We start from the raw sequence: 22,315 nt of genomic DNA, 5'->3' as shown, positions 1-22,315 counted from the left end.
ATGGCATTTTACTCTACTTCTTCTTTTCTTTTTTCTTTTTTTTTTTTTTGCTTTTTAGGGCCGCACCTGCAGCATGTGGAGGTTCCCAGGCTAGGGGTCGAATCAGAGCTGTAGCCTACACCACAGCCACAGCAATGTGGGATCCGAGCGGCATCTGCAACCTACACCACAGTTCACGGCAATGCCAGATCCTTAACCCACTGAGCGAGGCCAGGGATTGAACCTGCAACCTCATGGTTCCGAGTCAGATTCATTTCTACTGTGCCACAATGGGAACTCCTATGGTATTCTACTTCCTAACACAATATTCAGGAGTCCTAATAGAAAGATATTTTTGAATTAAGCTAGAAAAATGAGTAAAGAGTTATCTTTTCTTCTTTTTTTGGCCACATCTATGCCATGCATAAGTTCCGAGGCCAGGAACTGAACTTGAGCCACAGCAGTGACAATACCAAGTCCTTAACCACTAGGACACCAGGGAACTCCCAAGGTTATCTTGAATGCAAACTCCAGAGGGATAGGCAAAAATACTTTAAAGAGAGTGTTTGATTGTTCCCTCTTTATGAACTAACTGCATGCATGTATGCATGCACAAATATCTGAGCACCTACTGTTTGCCAGGCTCTTTGTGTAAAGCAGGGAACCAGATGTAGCTCCTGCTGTCAAGAAGCTGAAGTTTAGTGGAGGTGACAGGCAAAACAAAAGAGCAAACTAACAGGGCGGACCTACATTAAATTGGGTGGTGAGGAGTGAACAGCCTCTCTGACATCTGATGGATGAGAAGGAGTTTACAGTGCAAAGAGTGGAGAGGAGACTGTTCCAGATAGAGGAAATAAAAGGCGAAAAGGTCTTTAGGCGGGACAAAAAGCTAAGGGTGTTTGAAGAATCCAAAAGCCAGTGAATGACAAGTCAGGAGGAAAGTGAAAGCCCACACTCAAGTGAGGCCTTTTGTATTCTATTATGGTAAAGATTCTGGATTTTACTGTGAGTGTGATGAGAATCCAATGAAGAATTTTTCAGCAGAGAAGTAACAAGATCTAAATTGCTTTAGAAAGAACACTTTTGTTGCTGTATGAGGTAGACCTGAGGAGGGCGAGGGGGAGATACCAAGCAGGCCAATAAATGAATGTCTGAGGCTTCGATCTAGAGATGAAGGGGATACGGGATCAAGAGTTTCAATTAGATCTCAAGGGAAGGAAGAGGCTCCTGGGGGTACAGGAGACCAGCCACAGAGATCCAGGTGCTTGCTGGGCCCCCCCCATATAAATGTTAAAACTACCTGAGAGTAAGAGAATGATAGGGAGCCAGGTGTAAACGTTCACAGGGATTAGACCACCTCGAAAAACCAAATCACCTTTTTATTATAGATATATAGGAAAATATACTATCATAGGTAATATACTACCAAACGATTTTTGAAAAATAGTATTTTAGCTAGAATCCAAACATATGAGCGACACTGTGGTATTTCTGTGCAGTACCCTGGGACTGCTGATCTTTACCTGTCACCACACTGTGAGTCCCTGAGGGGCGAGAAACTCCTGAGCTACACTAAGGGCTCAGGATGGGCTTGCCTTACAAGCACCTGGCTATCTGCTTAAAATCATAAAATAATTTCAATTTGAAATATAACGAGTTGTAAGAAACTTCAGCTCTAAATCACTCGAAGAGACACAAATTTCTTTTAATTAAAAGATATGGACACTTACTTTATCAATTCTCGTCCTTCAGAACTAATAAAATATTCAACTAGCCACTGACAAGCATCAAAACTTTTTGAAAGTAAAGCTTCAATAGTGGCAATCCATTCTTCAGTGTCAACCCTTCAAAAAAGCAAAGACAGGAATGTTAGATGGCCCAGCAAATAACTTCCTGGAGTGTCATTTGTTTATTTTATTTTGTTATTTTAGAATGTGGGGGGTGGGGTGGGGTGGAAGATGTGTTAATTACTCAATGACTGCTGAACTAACAGGGCTCGATGCACCTGAGAAGCCAATGTTTCGCATTTTTTGGAACTTGTAGTGTGACTCACCCCCACTCCTACCTCCCCGCTACCAAAAAAAAGTGTGAAGAAGCTTAAGCTTTAACTTTTATCTTCTGCATCTTCTTCAAACAACTTCACTGGAAAAAGTTAACTGACCTGTAGCATTTTTTTGAATTAAAAAATTAGGGTTTATTGTGTGAAGCCATGAATGCATCTGTGCAGATAGCAAAATAAATGATACAATCACTATAATATCAGATTAACACATTAAAAACAAAGACCCTTTTTATGGACTTTATACAAGTTTTAGCCTCATTATCACTTAAGAGTACTTAATGAGAAACTTCTAAATAGACATTTTTAAAAATGACCACATCATGAATATAGTGCACAAGTACATATTCCATGCATGTTTGTGGATGTGCATATGCAGCATTTTTTTTTGCTTAATTAATTTACATTGCCAAAATGCCAACATTCAGAATAGGTAACCATATCATTAACATTTTTTGATTTTTTAATTTTTAGGGAATACGGGTCGAATGTGAGCCACATCTTGTGACCTACACCACTGCTTTCGGCAATGTCGGATCCTTAACCCACTGAGCGAGGCCGGGGATCGAATCCACGTCCTCATGGATACTAGTCAGATTCTTCACCCGCTGAGCCACAACGGGAACTCCATCGTTAACATTTTTATAACTTATTGCCATGACTATTAATAGCCTACCTTACACAATAAAAACATTTGGGCAGGAAAAAAGGTGTGATGCTTATACTACTTAGGACCTCACACCACCCCTGCCAGTCCCCAAATGGTAAATATAAACAAAATGGAAATAATATGCAACGTGCAGATGGCTTGAGCAAATTTCACAAATAAAAGTAACAAAATAAATTCCCTTAGTCAGTCCTATGCCAGACGAGAAAGGAAGACGTTACTTCTTCCTTTCCAACCATAAAATAACGGCTGATATCACTCAATAAAAATTAAAGTTGCCATTGTATTTGCTTTCTTCTCAAGAGTTTCTTTTTTTTTTTTTTGGTGTTTTGGTTTTTAAGGCTGCACTAGCAGCATGTGGAGGTTCCCAGGCTAGGGGTCGAATAGGAGCTGCAGCTGCCGGTCGACACCACAGCCACAGCCACATGGGATCTGAGCCACGTCTGTGACCTACACCGCAGCTTACGGCAACAACAGCTTAAGTGGATCCTTAACCCACTGATCGAGGCCAGGGATTGAACCCATGTCCTCATGTATCCCAGTAGGATTTGTTACCACTAAGCCACGATGGGAACTCCCGAAGAAAGCCATCAAGGGTTTCTTGACTGCAAAATCTTTCCAAAGCCTCTCCCTACTTGGAGCAGTTCTCTCTGCTAGCTCGAGAGAAAAGAGGCAGAACTTCCTCACGCTGAGTCCCTTCTCGCTTCAGGTAGAGCCTACAAGCCAATGCCAATGACTCTCCATTCCTCACACACTTATTCAGACAGCAACTACTTACCCAGAACTTACAATGTGTCGGAACTTTACCATTTGCCAAAGATAAAAAGCAACGACAAACAACATGCAATCAAAGACGAGTTTCTACGGCATCGCTCCGAACACACTGCCCCTCAAGATCTCCTCCTGAACAAATTCCAAACTCCCTTCCTCTGGCACTCAGGGAACTCATCCAGGCCAGCACTTGGTCCTACCTCAACGAGTTCCTTAAATGTATGACTAACACCTTAGTCACTCATGGTTCCTTAGGCAAGTCTTGGAACTTGGCTGCTACTCAGATTGTTCCCTGTCACCTAGAATGATCTCTGTTGCTCTGTTTTTGCCTTTCATATTCCTCTGAGAACATAAATTCTTTAATGCCTACTTAATCCCCATATCTGGACGTGATTCTGCCTAATTTCTAAAGATGCATAATGGCATTTATGCCTTACACCAGTTTTTCTTCTCTCTCTTTTTTGTCCATCTTTCCTACTGGATTAGCAACGCCTGAAAAAATAGGAACCCACATCTTAATCATCTGCGTGTACTAGGTAGTTGCTTTCGACTACCTAAAACACTGTCTGAATTTATAAATTCAAACTTAAATTAAATTAAATTATTGCCTTTTGTCACAACAGACTATTAAAACATATCACTTCTTACCTGAGTTTTTTCTTTGTCCGTAGGTAAGTTTGAAAAAGGAATTGAATGGCAAGCTGTAAGCTCACTTTTGCCATGCAAGGATAGTATGGATGCTTTAATTTAGTCTACAGAGAGGGAAGTAAAAAGGATATTTTTCATGAAAGTTTTATAGATTACTACACATTGCTATGAACTGAATAATGAGGTACATATAACAAGGTTCAATACTAATAAGAAAAATCCAGTCAGTTCATTATCAAAAAATGTTCTTGTTAAAATCTTTTTTTTCTTTCTTGTCTTTTTAGGGCCACATCCGTGGCGTACAGAGGTTCCCTGGCTAGGGGTTGAATTGGAGCTGTAGCTGCCAGCCTACACCACAGCTACAGCAACACCAGATCCGAGCTGCCTGAGCAACCTACAGCACAGCTCATGGCAACACTGGATCCTTAACCCACTGAGCGAGGCCAGGGGTCGAACCCGCATCTTCATGGATACTAGTCGGGTTCTTCACCTGCTGAGCCACTATGGGAAATCCTAGTAAAATCTTAAGAAGATGAAGAAAAGGTATCTTCTTCATTTCTTGTATGAAGCCATCTCTAAACAGAACCTTTAGACCACAGGATGTTGAATCTTAGTCTTAGTCTATCAACAGACTGAGAAAGACTTCCTGTTATTGGCAAGCTGTGACCATGGTACTCAAGAAAAAGAAGCACCTGGAAGTTAATGTTGTGTCTAGTAACGTCTGATTACAAATTAGGAAACAATTAACCTCCACAAAGTCCAATATCCATTCACGTCACCTACGGCTACTCTTTTTTTTTTTTATTACTTAATGAATATTATTACATTTATATGTGTACAACAATCATCACAAACAAATTTTAAGGCATTTTCTTAATAAAATATAACAAAGAGCACTTCAAAAAGCCAGTAAGTGGAGACGCATACTGTTACAATCTGCATTATACATTCTGAATACCTATATTTTAATATCATCCAATGACCCACTTGTGGGAATTTTTTTTGCATCGAATCTAATGCTAACAAATGAAAGTGCGGTAAGTCACTGAAAACTTCAGTGGACAGATATTTAACTATGATCCTTTTAAAATTTCTTTAGTAACACTCCAACTAGTACTTACAGCATTTAACGATGCTAAAGACAAAACAAAACTGAAATAATCACTACTGTACACATCTCTATTCTTCATAAACTTGAGGTTTTCATCTCTCACCATCTACAAAAGAAAATTGGTAATTATTTTTAAGAAATGGTAAATTATTCAGTATGTAGAGGACATTTTTAGTGATATGTTAGGAAAATGGGTTCATAAAAACACCTCACTTTTAAAAAGGAGTGAGGAAAAACGTCCTTTCAAATATAAGAAGGTGTAAAAAGGTGAATTATTCATTAAACTAAATTCTTTTGGGAAATTCAGGAAAACCACCAAGTGAAGGACAAGCGAATTCTAAGCTGTTGCTCTGAGTGGAAAGGGACAATCAGAGCTTCCCCCGTATAAGCAACTCCACACGTTCCTTATATCGGAGGCTTAATTCTCCCTCTCTCTCAATCAAAGACTCCATATTTTTCTTAAACTTTTTGATTCTGACTACTTAGCTTTTAATTACTTAATTTATAAAGTCTGGACTGGGCAGTTGGACAGTCTGAAATGAAATCCTGTCTCTGTAACAGTGGCAAGTTATTTCTCCTTTCTGAGCCTCCGTATTTTCATCTGAAAAATGGGAATAAAATCTGCTACTCCATAGGAGTGTTTGAAGAATCAGAGATCTGTTTAAAAGCATGTAGCACATCATAGGTATTCAATAATTAATGGTCATCACTGTTATATTAGTTTTACCCAAAAGTTATGAACCTTAACTTTTACTTCTCTCCAGAGTCAATAAGTAATTTCAGCCATGTGTTTCTCCACTGCTCCCTCCCTCCTCCTGTTTATAGGGGGCACTCCACAGTCACACAGCAGGTCAGCATCAGCACTGGCCAATCCAGAGTCTGCAGCCGCCTCTGTGACAAGGTGGGTCAGATGCGGTGCTAGAGGTACAGCCAAGTCCACATCAAGGCTGGCAGGAGAAGTTCTGGACCTCTGAGATGGACTCTGACATATATCTGGGTTTTCCCCCTTAGAATTTTTATATAGTTCTTACTTGGTATATGCGAGCAGGCATTTTTTCCACAAACAGCCCTTTCTTCTCGCCTTTTTTAACCAGCTTGGTTAGAATAGAGAGGCGGTCATTATTAGGCCTATGGGGCCGAGGAGATGATTGAGGCGAAATTTCTGGTGAAGATGGTGCTGATCTAAAAGACAGAATGGGAAGACTGTTTGTCTAGAGTAAACTAACTACACTGTTTTAGTAGTTACTACAACCAGATAAACTTACATAAACAGGGCATTAGACTTAAAAATAAACCGTACACTTTCCTGTTCCAGTGTACTAAAACGCAAATTCACAGACATCAGGACTTTTATTTATTTATTTATTTTTGCTTTTTAGGGCTGCACCAGTTGCATATGGAGGTTCCCAGGCTAGGGGTCGAATTGGAGCTACAGCTGCTGGCCTACACCACAGCCACAGCAACACCAGATCCGAGCCTGTCTGTGACCCACACCACAGCTCACGGCAATGCCAGATCTTTAACCCACTGAGCGAGGCCAGGGATTGAACCCACAACCTCATGGTTCCCGGTCGGATCCATTTCCGCTGCGCCACGACGGGAACTCCGACATCGGGACCTTTAAAAAATCTTGCAGACAGTGCTGGCATAATACTATGCCTTGGACATAAAGTGTATTCAATGAATGAGATTTTTAGAGATTTGATTCCAGAATGAAATAATTTTTAAGCATGTTTCTAAATACAAAGTAACTTTTTGCCAAGGAAATAATGCCGACCAGGTAGCAATAAGAAGAAAGAAAGAGGGGAGAGGGATTTACTAATTTTCTTTTTAGAATTTTTCTCTAGCTTAGCAAATTATCTTTAAATCCCAAAGAGTGTAACTCAAAGATCACGACATCTGATCTACTGAAACCACACAGCAAACTACACAGAGGAGAACTCACAGGGAGAGATCCTCAGCTTCTTGCCGTACAACGCTGACTCGACTTTTCTTTGGTAGCACTGGGGAATTCTGATCAGATACTCTTTGGTAGAAGAGCATATAGGCGTTCCAGTATCTTCGGCGTACATCAGTATATGGGTTTGCTTCGTAACGAGATGTTAAGAAAGAAATTTTTGTAAATAAAAAAGCTTTTGTTTTGACAATCTAAAACAAAGGTCCCGTAAATCCAGCAGGTGATTACTTACTAAACTTATTAAGTGCAAAATGTAAGTAAAATGTGTGTCTTTTTAGAGCACTGCTTAAAATTACTCCAAAGATAATACAGACAGGCAGGAAGTATGGGAGCTGGATGGTAATGGAGTCAGGGAAAGAAGGTAAATAAACATTCCTAGCCAAGCTGAAATTTAATCAAACTGCGAGTGACACTTAAAAATAAGTTCCATGACAACAGGATAGGATTCTAACTGGCCTCACTTAACGACTCTGCACAGAATAGCTAAATTCAGGTACATTTTGGCAAGGATACTATGTTCAGCTGTTAAAGGTTGCTACCATTAGATGCATGACGACCACGGTATGGTATCAAAATCTAATACTGTGGCTCTCATACTGGTGGAAATTTTTTTTACTGTCTTAAATTAAATGAATTTTTACTATATTTACAGTTGTACAACCATTGTCACAACCCAATTTTACAATGTTTCCATCCCAAGCCCCCAGTGCATCCCTCTCCCCCCCACCACCCTGACCTGTTTCCCTTTGGTAACCAGAAGTTTTTCAAAGTCTGTGAGTCTATTTCTGCTCTGCAAATAAGTTCATTTGTATCCTTTTTTTAGATTCCACATAAAAGTAGTATCATATGACATTTGTGTCTCACTGTCTAACTTTATTTAGCATGATAATTTCTAGGTCCATCCATGTTGCTGCAAATGCTATTATTTCATTCTTTTTTATGGCTGAGTAATATTCCATTGTATATTTGTATTACATCTTCTTTATCCATTCCTCTGTTGATGGATATTTAGGTTACTTCCATGTCTTGGCTATTTGTACATAGTGCTGTAATGAACACTGGGGTACATGTATCTTTTTGAGTCATGGTTTTCTCTGGATAGACGCCCAGGAGTAGGATTGCTGGATTACATGGTAGTTCTATTTTTAGTTTTCTGATGTACCTCCATCCTGTTTTCCACAGTGGTTGCATCAATTTACATTCCCACCAACAGTGTAAGAGGGTTCCCTTTCCTCCACACCCTCTCCAGCATTTATTGTTTGTAGACTTTTTGATGATGGCAATTCTGGCTGCTGTAAGGTGGTACCTCATAGTGGTTTTGATTTGCATTTCCCTAATAATTAGTGAGCTTGAGCACCTTTTCATGTTTTTTTTGTTTTTGTTTTTTGTTTTTTTTTTTTTGCCATCAGTGTGTCTTGTTTGGAGAAATGTCTGTTTAGATCTTCTGCCCATTTCTTTTGATGGGGTTGTTTGTTTTTTTGATATTGAGCTGCAGGAGGGAGGTGTGGTGAAAATTTTTAAATGCCCCAGAACATTTCAAAATCAGGTTTCAGAATTGATAAAGTCTCTTCAAAGTGTTTTTCTTCAAATAGCAAATTCTGGTGGGATTTTGTGATGTACTTCTCCTTAGATATTTTCTTCCAGGGGGTGAGGGTTGTGGAAAGATTCCTTTGCCACACTGCATTTAATGAATACAGTTTTAAAAGCACAGGTGCAGGTGCCAGCAATGTCTTCTCTACTAATCACATCTCTACGTAAGTGAAAGGAAATCTGAAAATTCTTCTGAAACTATTTATAAGGTTGAAATTTTTCATTAGTTGATCTTTGATGTTCATTTCTTCCACTAAACTTGCCCCCTACCTGAAGGCTGTTGTAAGGAATTATTTAAAACATTTTTTGTGTAAGCAGCTTGGATCTTTTCACTCTGGCTATCAAGGAGTTTGTGGATCTATACGGCTAGAGCAGCAGTATGTAAAAAAATAATAAAATCGGACCTATTTTTATATAAAGAATACTGCTTTCAATATGATAGAAAACTATACATTAAAAAATAAACCAAGAGAAAAACATCCATTTGTAAACACTTACTTTGGTCATAAACTTTTGGTCTATACTCTCCTCCAAAGCATTCATACTCCAGGGTCTCATCATTCAGGTCAAATTCTTCTATAACTGTGTCGTTAAATTTATACCACTTTCCTTTTCCACATCCCCTGAGCATAGATTTGATAAAACAAACCTTATAAGGTTAAAAACCAAACACCCCCATCCCCAGCATTTATGCTTTGTCTACAAACATAGCAGGTGAGACAACTTTTCAAGTGAAGGGATAAAACAGTTGCACTAAGTTTTAAAAATCCAAGTAAGATCAAAGAGCAATGCAGAAGCTTCTCTTCACCACAGTGATAAGCTGGATGACAAAGCGGGTTGGGGGAGCAGAGGCGGGATCTAGGAGGCATCCGGAAGGGCAGTGAACGCGGAGGAGGAAAGACACAGGAGGGAGGGGAGAGAGGAGAGACTGCGGGGGGGGGGGGGGGGGGGGGGGTGGCACAGAGCCCCTTACCGCCTGTCCTTGATGAAGGAGTAGTAGTGGCCCGCGTGCGCCTGCCCACTGTGGACGACGACACCGACGAGCTCGTAGTTCTCTGTGAGGGCAACTTTTTTTCGTGGAGATCCGCCACCTCCCTGATCTGTACTTCGCCCATTTTCACCAACTTCGGAAGACGAATCCTGGCGAGCCATTCCTGAAACTGTGTAAGGCTCCATGTTCAGCATCCAGGGAAACTATTTGAAAGCAAAAAGAAGGCACTGGTGTTGATTAGTCACACACAGGGCCACACCCAGTTGAGTCAGGTACAAAGGAGAGGGAGGCGTTTTCCTACTGGGAGTGAGCACCGCCCTCCACTCTCAGAGCGGCTCAGAGTCTGGGAAAGTATAAGCCGTGTCTCTCTCCCCTGGGTTGAGCTCTAAGGGAAGCATTTCACTTCACCGCTGCCCGATGTCTTCTAGAAATGAGGGTTAGTGTTTACAGATTTGCCTGTATCAGCAGCAGCAGCAGCTGCTTAAGACAAGGGGGTATGTACTTCTCAGGATGCCGAGACCATAATCTTACCTTTTAGACCAAATTTGAACATATAAATGGTTAATAATAAAAGGAGTAAAGTTTATACTAAAGTTTTTTTTTTTTTTTGGCTTTTTAGGGCCACACTCTGGGCATGTGGAGGTTCCCACCCAGGCTAGGGATCAAATCGGAGCTGCAGCTGCTGGCCTACACCACAGCCACAGCCACAGCCACGCCAGATCCAAGTCACGTCTGCGACCTGCACCACAGCTCACGGCAATGCCGGATCCTCAACCCACTGATTGAAGCCGGGGATGGAACCTGCAACCTCATGGTTCCTAGTCGGATTTGTTTAGGAACACAGCGGGAACTCCTATAATAAAAGGGGTTATGTTAAAAATCAGGGAAAAAAATAAGTTACCCTTATCTGCTCATCATATTTAATGGAGCGTCCACTCTCCCAGTCAAATCCAAATCTCATCAGGTGAATGACCAAGACACTAGGTAACGACTTAATACAGGTCCTTTTCACTGTTATTCTCTAAAGAAAAGCAAAACCCAGTTATCTCCATGGAGAAAATACAACATCAAAGTACTTAATACGAAGACACAGACCTAAGTAGGGCTTTTCCATTTGTGTGAACACAAGTCAAGATAGAATCTAATGGAAGTAACCTTAATACTGACTTGACATAAAACATAAAGACAAAGGACAGGAATAACACATTTATCTTTTTTTAAAAAGGGCAAACGTAATACCTTTTCTTTACACTTTTCACAGTAATATGCGTTACTTCCCTCTAGAACTTCACCTCTAACGAACTGGTCCAAAGAAATTTCCAAACTCTGACAGGAAGTAACTCCTAGATTGAGAGCCATGAAAGCTTCCTCACGCTCGTATCTGATTAGGAAATAACAGAAAAACCACGATCAACAATGGAACTTAAAAATCCTGAAATTATCGCAGTACCTGATATTGAACAAAGAACTATATCCACAATCAGTGTAATTAACACATACCTTCCCTCATCCTTCTAAAAGTATTATACTACCAAATAAAAACGCCAATTTTTGACCAGTAGGTAGATCTTTTTTTCCCTCTTTTGGCTGTACCCAAAGCATATGGAAGATCCTGGGCTAGGGATCAAATCCAAGTCAGAACATCAACCTACGCCACAGCTGGAGCAAAGCCTGATCCTTAACCCACTGCACTGGGCTGGGGATCAAACTGGCAATACCCCAGAGACAAGCTGGGTCATTAACCCACTGTGCCACAGTGGGAGCTCCAATTTTTGACCATTTGGAATTGTTTAAAATTATGAATTTCAACAAAGAAATTTTTTTCTCTTTTTATAGCCACACCTGTGGCATATGGAAGTTCCCAGGCTAGGGGCTGAATCTGAGATGCTTGGCTGGTCCATACCACAGCCACAGTAACATGGGACTCAGGTTGCATCTGCAACCTACCCCCACAGCTTGTGGCAACACTGGATTCCTAACCCACTGAGTGAGGCCAGGGATCGAACCTGTAGCCTCATGGACACTGTGTCAGGTTCTTAACCCACTGAGCCATGACTGGAACTCCACGACAAAGAAATTTTAGAGATGGAAAGCAAAGAAATTTAATTCAATAAATATTTATGGTTTCCATCAGGAGATACACCTGCAAGCCCCTCAACAAATAAAAAATGTACAATATACTAGAAGAATCATTTTAAAATTATGGTGGTTGCCCACATCATATGCTATCACTTACAGGTGGAATCTAAAAAAAGGACACAATAAACTTCTTTGCAGAATAGGTACTGACTCAGACTTTGAAAAACTTATGTTTCCAAAGAAGACAGGTTGGGGGGTGGGGGGAATGTGCTGGGGGTTTGGGATGGAAATGCCATAAAACTGGGTTGTGATGATCGCTGTGCAACTATAAATGTAATAAAATTCACTGAGTGAAAAATAAAATAAAATAATGGTGTTTACTTTTTGATGTCAGTGTTATCTTCACTAACCTGTGAGGACAGTCTTTACAGATCTTCTGATCAGAATAGATGCCCTGAAAAGTATTCTTAAAAATTTGGTCTCTCCCCATTTTCTGTTAAAATAAAAAGTTAAAATGTTAGTTGATGCCTCTTGCACTTTTAGGGGTTTTATACATAATTTTATTTAGACCTAAGCTAAAGCACAGGTTTTAATTTAACCACAAAAATGAAAGGAGTTAGCCTGGTAGTTTTAGCTGGGAACCAATGAAAGAATTATAACTCACGAGACCCACTGTCAGAGTAAGGCACATAATCAGAAAAGGCGGTGGAGATGCTCTGACATGGACATGCTGGTGACAAGGACAGCCTTCCCCATGATGATTCTGAATCCCTGGTCCCTTTCCTGATGCCACAATCACCACGCTGGGAGTAACTCTCCGTAATCTTTTCTTTTTTCTTATGGATGGAATGCTATAAATTTGTAAGTTACGCTAAGAAAAGAAATGGCTAACTTGTCCCTACTGATGAGAGGACAGGCAAATGCAGGCAGTGATGGGAAGCTGTGTCTTAGGAGGTGATACCATTCAGGAAGTTTGTTACATAGTTTTACTGGGTAGAGGTAGAAAGCTTTAGGTTAGATAACCACAAGCAACTTTTTAACATGGTCCTTCTGTTCCCTTTGACAAAGCAAGACAGCTCTGCTTGCTGGTGATGGTGGAGCATCTCTGAGGCCAGGTTGCTTCAATGCAGACTCAGAGCATATAGTGACCAAAGGGCATCATTATGGGGTATGGGCTAAGAATTACATACTTTATCAAATGTCTGATGAATTAAAAAGAAAATTAATGTATGATAAATAGTGTTTTGCGTATGTTTTGATATTCAAACCCAGAAGAAATCATTAAGATGATCACATTGTGATTTGTCAGGTTCACAGTAATTCCAAATCCTAAACCACTGCTCTTATGCTACAGACAGAGTTTGAGTGAGTTAGCAGGAAGATGAAACGTTTTCTACCTTGAGATATTCATCCATCTGATCGATGAGACTGGTGAAGAATTCATATGCATCCTGCTGCTCTCTCACATAGAGTTCTTTGTTCCACATCTTGAAAATCTATGTAACAAGAATGAAATATGTTGTTAAAGAAAAAGCAGCAATTTCTGAATACAGCAGAAAAGGAATGTAAAAGAGCCCTTACATGCTTCTAAAAACCAAGTTCATATCAAGATGCATTTAACCATCTATGCTTTTCCCTGGTCCCTTTATGAAAATAAGTCTATGAAGCCATACAGGGTGAGATCTACGGCCAGAGAAGAGAGTGTTTCTCTCTTGGAAACTAACCAACCCAAGGGGAAAAACATAAGGTAAAATAGAGCAAATCAATGTTAAAAAGCATGTTCTTTATTTGGCGGCATTAGTGAAATTGGCATAAGTTCAGAGAAATACTTGGAAGAAATGTTTCAAACAGCTAAATAAGAATCATGAGAAATAGTCAAAACAATTAAGATGAGCAAATCTCTAGAAATTATAAATGACAGCTCTCAACATGATAATCATTTGAATCAAGCACCAAAGTAAAAAAAAAAAAAAATGGCAGAGACAATTCTTTTTTAGGTTCTTGGCACTGGGATCAGTCTAGAATTAATAAACAAGAGGTAGTTATCACTAGAGAAAGAATTTAGCTACACTCCAAACAGCTAACATCTTTCAATTTAAAGCGTTTCTGGGTGAAATACCTTCCAAAAGTTCTCAGGCACATAGTACTGTAGCTTGCTTTCCATCAAATGCCCAAAGAGAGACTGCACTTGGTAGAATACACTGTCGTCTGGATTGTCTGTGTCGTCATCCACTGAAAGTAATGACTACAAAGAAACGACACGCATTAAACTTAGAAATATTCAACAGCCTTACCGAAAACCTCGACTCGGGTACACGTGAGTACCCACACTGCTTTTTCAGAACAGTCTGTATGTTTGAATGTGGCTATCTCTCTGCATATGCTTAGCTTCGACATTTCCTAGCTGGCGTATTCCTGAACAAATCATCTCTTTGAGCTTCCATTCAATTACGAAAAACTGTAGTTACTAATTTCAGTATCTCTATAAGAAATAAGTGTGTCATGATAATACACAGTCTCAAAACTATTTACAGCTATATCATAAGCTACTAGTATATTATCATAAAGTGATGATGACAGTCTAAATATTTTTACAATACCAAAAATATTAGTAATTTTATGGAATAGAACTTGAGAATAATTTAGGAGTTCAAAAGTCACATTAGGTCAAATCCATCTGTCAAAAAGGCAGCCTGTTACCTCAGCAGATTTGTAAAAACATGTGACTATGAACAATATGCTCTCTATGCAGATTTCAGAAGCTACCCTCTAATTATATCCCAGTTTTTGTAAACCCCCAAAGCAATATATGAATATGGAACAGTTCTCAGGCAATGGACACATATGTCCTTTATGATACTCAACAGGAAAGAGGAAGGGACTCACCTCGGGGAGACCAGGTTGCATGTACAGCTGCTGGAAGACCGCATTCATGTAACACGTAGCGCCACCATTCCTCAGTCCCACAAACCCGGAGCTGGACCTGCTATCCACGGGGGGGAGGTACTAGGAAGGAGAGGAGTGGAAACAGAGAGAGTCAGCACTCTGCCACCAGCACATCTCCTCACAGCTCCAGGAGAGGTCTGCGAGGAAGCAGAGATACTCTCAGAGCTCACACTCCCTCCAGGGTGCTGGGAGGCACGGCAGCAGACCTGCGGTGGTGAAGTACCTCTGCAGATGCGGTACAGTCCTAAGACTACTACGTCAGGGTCTCCTGCAGTTCCTAAGGCACCTCACATATAGGAAGTGTGTACTTGTATATCCACTATGCAGTCATGCATTCAGTCACTGAATTACCACTCAACATGTATTTCTTAAGAGCCTACTATGTGCCAAGCATTGTGCTGGGGAATTGAGAGAGAGTAGACATATATTTGGTCCCTGATTTCAAGGAGCTTACAGTAGAGCAGGGTAGATAGGCCTTAACCAAGTACAAATACTGCTGTGTATTTTCAAATTGAGGTAGTACCCTGAAAAGAAGGAAGAAAGTTCTCTGAGGTGTTTACTATGAAGAATCCTAACCCGTCCGGATGGTCAGGGAAGGCTCACATCCTTCTCCGCCTTTTTGAGAAGGTAACATTCTTCTCTCGACATTCCTCGAATAAGCTTGCAATTAAATAAATAGGTAAATACCTAGCATTTCATTTAAGGATGATTTCTGATAATGGAGATTGCACTACAGTGTTTTTCTAGGTAGAAATCATCTAGAGAAGACATCTTGTTTAAAGTTCAACAGGGCACTTCTTCACGTAAAAAAGAGTATTGTAATGACACACTCTAAAACGCTATCCTAGCAGAATCTTGGTTCTAATGTTATGACCAGACTCACGTTATCTGCATATATCAAGTAACTATCCGTGTGATAATTAACCAACTAAGAAGACTCTGTAGGTCTCTTGGACTGAAACTGATAAATATCACATACTTTTAATTAACATTCAACTTACACTTAGAGCAGGGTGATTTCTAAGATCTAATTAAAACTGTAATTTATTTGTAGTCCAAAGCACAGAAGGTAAAAAACAGTTAAAAAATAAGAAAAACTAGTTTATAACGGTGCTAAAAATACATAGGTATTTATACTAGACAAATATTTTCTTCGTTATGCTGATCTAACCTCTGACTTATTACTAAAACCCTCATTTTAATCTCATTAAATAAATGCATGTAAAACTAAGACAGTATACAATAAAGCATTATAAGCTAAACAATTCATACCGAAACAGTTCTCAATTTATGCACTCACATTTCACTTTGCAAGTGCTACTTCCTCTAACTGGAACACCTGTTCTTCCTTTTCCTGCCTAACTTTAGGTTCCATAATACTCAGCTCAGCATCCAAAGGGATGAGACTGCCTCTCCATGATGTCAGCAGAGAATGCTTTAAGAGCCTCCTCTCATTCCTGGTCTGGTACCCCAGGGCACCTGCAGCCTGCTTCCCTCTTGCAGATCCCAACATATATGAAGCTGTGCTACGGCTTATCATGGCTGGAACGACCTTTTCGACTTGCCTCAACTGGCTCACTAGTCTTTAAGGCTCTATTTTAAATTTCATCATTTCTTTATTTTTTTTTTTATTTATTTTTTGGTCTTTCTGCTATTTCTTTGGGCCGCTCCTGCGGCATATGGAGGCTAGGGGTCCAATTGGAGCTGTAGCCACTGGCCTACACCAGAGCCACAGCAATGCAGGATCCAAGCCACATCTATGACCTACACCACAGCTCACGGCAACGCCGGATCGTTAACCCACTGAGGAAGGGCAGGGACCGAACCCGCAACCTCATGGTTCCTAGTCGGATTCGTTAACCACTGCGCCATGACGGGAACTCCTTAAATTTCATCATTTCTAAGAAGCCATCTAAGGCACCACGGATCTTGAGCTGAAGTGCCTCTTTGTTTGTAGACCTTTCAGAACATAACTCTATCTTAGGGCTGGTATCACACATTTACTTTTGAGCTGCAAAAGCCTAAGTACTTCTCAGCACATTGTAAACTCAACAAATCTTAGTTAAGTTTACATGAACATAGACTACCCTGTGACAAAGCCAGTGTTTAAGTTTGTACCTCTAGTGCCTAGCACTGTGCCAAGCAGAGAGTTTCTCAAAAAACAGGCTGAGAGGCTAACTTTTTACTGACTTGAAAATGCCACCTCTTTTCCAATTAAAAGAGTACTACTTAGTAATATATTAGTATATTTAAGTGTAATACACCATAGATTATAGCTGATTTGAGTAGGCAAACATGATAAGCAAAAGAATAACACTTTCTTTGTGATTAGGATAATGCAAACATCGTTTTAAAATATGCTTAAGAGATCACTCTAAAAAATTAAGTGCATCAAGGTCTAGAAAACTTACATCAAACTCCTTGGTAAGAGCAGGATCAGGCTGATGATGCATTGAAAGTAGTTCTTTTGTAATAATTTGAAGATTTGAAGGGGAGCTATCAGCCAGCATTACAAGGACTTCATAGGCAGCCAATCTGCTATTCACGGTGCTACACCTAAAAACAAGACATCAGTCAATTTCAACAGTGAATAATTTACTTAAGTCGATCATTAAACTAAATCAACATGTGAAATGGAAGTATAAGAGCTGCAGTTCAGGTCAGGCCTGACTGAAGAACCTAATAATCTAATGGAAGTGCTTACTTAAAAAAAAGGGACAGACCATGAAAACAGGAGGGAGGATTATGGTTTAGAGCTAAATAACTTCTGGGCCTTGTGATCAAGTAGCATAGCTTTCAATTATGACTCTAGAAGAGTCTCTATCTAAGGAATGGACCAGCAAGAACGGAGGATAAAGAGTCTGAAAGCTTTTCCAAAAACACAACATGGAAATAACTATCTTTCAATTAAAGTAGGTAGGAAGAAAGGTTTTTGTAGATATCACTCTGAAATTCAAATATCTACATGGCAGAAAGCTACACAAATCAGAACAGATACCCACACACATTTTAAACGCAGATAAAAAATTCTTCAAGGATACGAGACAACCTTCTACTTTGCTGAAAAAATGGAGATAGGAAATACACAGTGTGCCAAGTCAATGTGTTTAAAGTGACAAAGAAAGATACCTAGAAAACACCCTGTAGGAAACCTAAAGACTTCTTTACCGCTCACCTTTAGTAGAATCATTTTGAGGACGGACAGTAATTTCGCACTGTCACCTAAGCCAATCGTGCATTTCTTAGGAGATCACAGGTTAGGAAGGATACACAGAAAAGAGGACATCCAACCTCTGAGAGCAACACTTACGGAGTGGACTGTTGGAAATGTGTTCAAGGTGGGGGCGCCGAGGGGCTTGGAGATCAGCACTGCCTCGGGCACTGAGGTTGGGACGAGGGCCATGGGGCTGGCACTGTCCTTTGCTTCTTACCTGAATTTCTAGCTTGCAAAGGACAGGTAGAGAATGAACAGAAGGTACCATAGAGAAGTTAAACAGTGAGAAGTTCTTTTGTTGGTGTGAGATAAGGACAGCGTGACTTGTAAACAGAGTTTCTGTGTATTTTCAGTCTCTTTCTGGCTTTAGGGTTCAGGTGGGAAAAGGCTGGGTGTCCTTGTGATGAGTGAACATCATCCAGGAGACTGGGGAGGGATGAAACAAAGCGTTTCCTTTTCTTCTCGGGGCACTGTATACGAGTCCAGAAAATACAACTCCTTGTTGATGGAGCTATTACTTTTAATAAATATCAACGGAAGAATTCAGGAAGAAGTAGTTCAGTAAAACTGCTAAAGATTTATTTTTTCTGTTCACTGAAAACTGAAACACTCTTGTATTTCTACTGTGCTAGTAAAAGATTCCCACGGAGCTGGCGCTAATCTTCAGAACAAGACTAGGGCAGGGGTGAGGCTGGGAGGCACTGTGTGAGGGGTACACCACGAGTTTAAATGAAGGTTTATTAGCGAAAACAGATTTTGCTAAGGATTCCTAGACAGAGAAATATTCATACACGACAAGATACCTCTTCATATTCCATAAAACATTGATTATGCCTTTCCCATTTCAATAACCACTGAAATTGTACGGGAATTTTTTTTCCACTGGTTAAATACCAAATCCTTAGTTTCTTCAGGATTACTCAATTAACTCTGGTTTTCATGAGAAAAGAACAAAGCAAGTTAGATTCAGAACTTGAGATGGCAGCTTGAGGCTGCCTCCTCCTATTGCCAAGACTATAAACGCCACCCAGAGTGGGTCAACATTACAAAAGGATCATTCTAATTTCTACCCAGAAAAACTGCTACAAGATCTGATTCTAAAATGATCACTGTATTAAGTCACTAGCAGTTTTCATTATCGGGACACAGTCAATACTCAGCAAATCACAAGGTTCATGCACTACAGCACCTGTGCTTCTCTCCTGGCAGGAACCCTCAGGGCGCAGAGCCCATTCATTTTTACTTTGGAAGCAATGCTTACAACCTCAGATTCTCTAGGAATTTGTTACCGACCAAGGTAACCACATCATTACTTATTCTTCCATCTGGATGATCATAATGGTACCAGCAGACTTGCTCAGCACTTACTATGTGCCAGGCAGGCTTTATCCCCTTATATGCATTTCTTTACACAGCAGATAACATCTTAAAAGCTACACACACTCATAAGATGGAAGGCAGACTCCAAGTTAAGAAAATTTTTTGGACTAAAGGTTCGAATTAGAATTTTTACCAAAACTGAACACAACGTGCATTTTCCATACTTTGGATGAAAGTCCTGTTGACTGATGGCGGCACTGCCAGCTGGAGAATGACTATTTAAAATAATCCTAGAAGCTCGGAAAAGGAAGTCATCTAACAATGGTTTAATGAGTGATGAACCTGGAATAGAGCATAATATTCATGTTGAGGATGAACATATATTTTAATTCAAAGATCCTGTCTTGCACTTTCATATCAGAGCAGCAAAGGCACCTGAGGCCACCCAAGGTCTGGGTATTCATTATAACTTGTTGCTTGTTTTTTGAGCACGTATAATACATGACAAAGCTCTGAGGGGCAAAGGGGTGGGGATGAGTGGGAAAGTCAGGGGACGGGATACTATAAAGATAGTGAGGGTACCTTCCTTTGTGAGCCTACAATAGAGTGAAAGGAGTCAAGCTTTCACTTTAGAAACACAAATGCCAAGAACATCACAAGGCAGATGGTTTGAGTGAATAATTAACTTTTACTCCAGGCATAGGGGAATCCACATAAAAGTTTTTAAAACTTGAGGCAAAAACGATATGCCCATTTCATCCTGGTTCAGAATCACTCTTTTCTATGTATCCCCAGCGGCCAAGATGATTTTTATAGAGCTTAGTTTGTGTGATAAAAGTGATAATTAATGCTTTGTTTTGTTTTTCAATACAATTATAATGCTGATTATGCTTTTACAAATTACATGTGTACCCCACCATCCAGGGCTGGTGGTTGGGGGCTGCCTCCCTAGACAAGAATTATCCTTAATATACATATAACTGAATCACTTTGTGGTACAGCAGAAATTATTACATTTGTAAGCCAACTATACTTCAATAAAATCTTAAAAAATGAAAAAAAAAAGAATTATCTTTAAAATAGGTGAGGTACACAACAGATTATATTTTATAAAGTACCTAACAGCAAAAAAAGAAAAACCTACTTGGATTTATAATTTTTACTTGGTACCAACAAGTCATGTGAGCCAACTATTTTGAACATTATAAAATTCTGTACATGGTTTAATGACACAGATAAAATACACCTTAAATCTGTTAACCACTAAGATTCCAGATGATCTCCTACTGCCTGAGGGGTCAATTTTCTATGAATACTTAGCACTTGTCTTATTTTTCCCAATTATAAGCAATACTACGGCAATATTAGAATTGAGGTATTTTGTCACATGGTAAGATGAAGTAATAATTACCCAGCATTTCCTTTTCTGCCCCACAGAGAGAAAGAAGGGTCTTAATGAGCCGTAAATGTCCTGCCAATAAGATGTTGTCTGCTTCGCTGGTCTCACATTCAGCTGTGCGATTAGGTTCAAAGTTATCCAGCCAAGTTATCTCATCTTCGAGCATGGTAGCTGGGCTGATTCTTAGCTGCTCCATTTCTGAAGCTAAGAAGGGGAAAAAAAAAAAACAAAAAAACACAAAACCAAAAAAACTCTGATTTTAAAGAAAGTATTTCTTCTCATGGAGTCAAAACCCTGAATTAAAGTAAGCAGAGACCAGTCTCAATCTTTCACTCTGCAGATTTTAAAGAACTGTCATTAATGAATAGCCGCTGCCTACAAGGACCATGAAGGCTCACGCATGTCCGTTCCCGCCCTCCTTACTCTCTCAGTCATCAAATAAACGTCCCCGAGTGCCTCCTCTGTGCAGGTCACCGTGCTTGATGCCGGGGACATGGGATGAAGGGGATGTGAGAGGAAGGGGACAATCCTTGTTCTGAAAAAGCTCCTGTTTGGTGGGTGTTACCAAGTGTCCCAGGGAAGAAACCCTTCTAGAGAAGGAAGGGGCAGACAGGTGAGAGGGATCCACAGCATAGCGGCCAGGTCCAGGTTTCCGGACAGGGAGCCAAGTTCTGAGAACCACTCTGTTCTTTCGCATTATTTCACCCTCCTCTCCAAACAAGGATCTAATATAAGATTCCCCACTGGAAGTTGGCATTAGGGAGGAAAGCAGGAGGGGTCACGCTCTTTCTAAGGCACTGTAGCCACAAGCAAGCAAGGTCCCATGTGGTGAGCTGCAAAGGGATACTTCAGGCGATGCTGTGTGTCCTTGTTTCCTTATTTACGAAATGAGGCTAACACCTCTACTACAGAGTGCTGGGTATAAAGTGCACAGAATAGGCACTGGCATATAGAAAATACTCCAAAAATGGCAAATATTGCTTGTTTCAAGACATATTCCCACTGTGCCTTCAACATCCCAATAAAGGACCCTGGATCCCTAATTTATTGCTTAATGATACAGCACCGGCCCACACCAATAACCTGTTCATCCGTTCTGAGGATGTATGTGTATAGCCAACTCATGAGTCCAGTTCTCAAAAAAGCAGAAAACCCTCTCCAAGTTGAAGCCAGAGAGAAACCCTTGTGGCCACTGCCCAACCTAGCACTGGAAGCCTGGCTGAAAAAGGGAGTACTAGGCTAGACTGCTATTTTACTTCACTTTTGCTTTTCAGCATCGCGCCTGCAGCATATGGAAGTTCCCCCACTAGGGGTCGCATCTGAGCTGCAGCTGCTGGCCTACACCACAGCTACAGCAAGAGGGATCCGAGCTGCATGTGCAACCTACACCACAGCTCACGCCAACATCGGATCCTTAAACCCACTGAAGAGGCCAGGGATCAAACATGCATCCTCGTGGATACCAGTCAGGTTCGTAACCCATGGAGCCACCAACGGGAACTCCCAAGGCTAGACTGTTAGATGGATATGTAGTCTGTCCACTTGTCCAAATGGTTACAGGTCACACTGCTGAATCAAGACATC

At 40.4% G+C, this 22,315-nt stretch overlaps 1 protein-coding gene across 2 annotated transcripts in view; it reads right to left on the bottom strand.

Annotated features, from left to right (window-relative positions):
* USP24 (ubiquitin specific peptidase 24) overlaps positions 1-22,315 on the bottom strand; it is a 164,769-nt gene that overhangs the window by 22,902 nt on the left and 119,552 nt on the right. For both annotated transcript variants that reach the window (XM_047788957.1, XM_047788958.1), the window contains exons 40-55: positions 20,744-20,935; positions 19,557-19,674; positions 17,210-17,354; positions 14,739-14,858; positions 13,972-14,097; positions 13,250-13,348; positions 12,263-12,345; positions 11,013-11,154; positions 10,675-10,794; positions 9,756-9,976; positions 9,281-9,405; positions 7,181-7,322; positions 6,267-6,417; positions 5,246-5,341; positions 4,125-4,228; positions 1,710-1,823 (exon numbers count right to left, since the gene is read on the bottom strand). In XM_047788957.1, the coding sequence (XP_047644913.1) occupies positions 1,710-1,823; positions 4,125-4,228; positions 5,246-5,341; positions 6,267-6,417; positions 7,181-7,322; positions 9,281-9,405; positions 9,756-9,976; positions 10,675-10,794; positions 11,013-11,154; positions 12,263-12,345; positions 13,250-13,348; positions 13,972-14,097; positions 14,739-14,858; positions 17,210-17,354; positions 19,557-19,674; positions 20,744-20,935 (2,098 nt within the window). The remainder of the gene's footprint in view (positions 1-1,709; positions 1,824-4,124; positions 4,229-5,245; positions 5,342-6,266; positions 6,418-7,180; positions 7,323-9,280; positions 9,406-9,755; positions 9,977-10,674; positions 10,795-11,012; positions 11,155-12,262; positions 12,346-13,249; positions 13,349-13,971; positions 14,098-14,738; positions 14,859-17,209; positions 17,355-19,556; positions 19,675-20,743; positions 20,936-22,315) is intronic.

The sequence above is a fragment of the Phacochoerus africanus genome, chromosome 8, assembly GCF_016906955.1.
Source record: "Phacochoerus africanus isolate WHEZ1 chromosome 8, ROS_Pafr_v1, whole genome shotgun sequence".
NCBI lineage: Eukaryota > Metazoa > Chordata > Mammalia > Artiodactyla > Suidae > Phacochoerus > Phacochoerus africanus.
The sequence above is the reverse complement of the archived record's forward strand: the minus strand, read 5'-3'. Positions and strand labels throughout refer to the sequence as shown.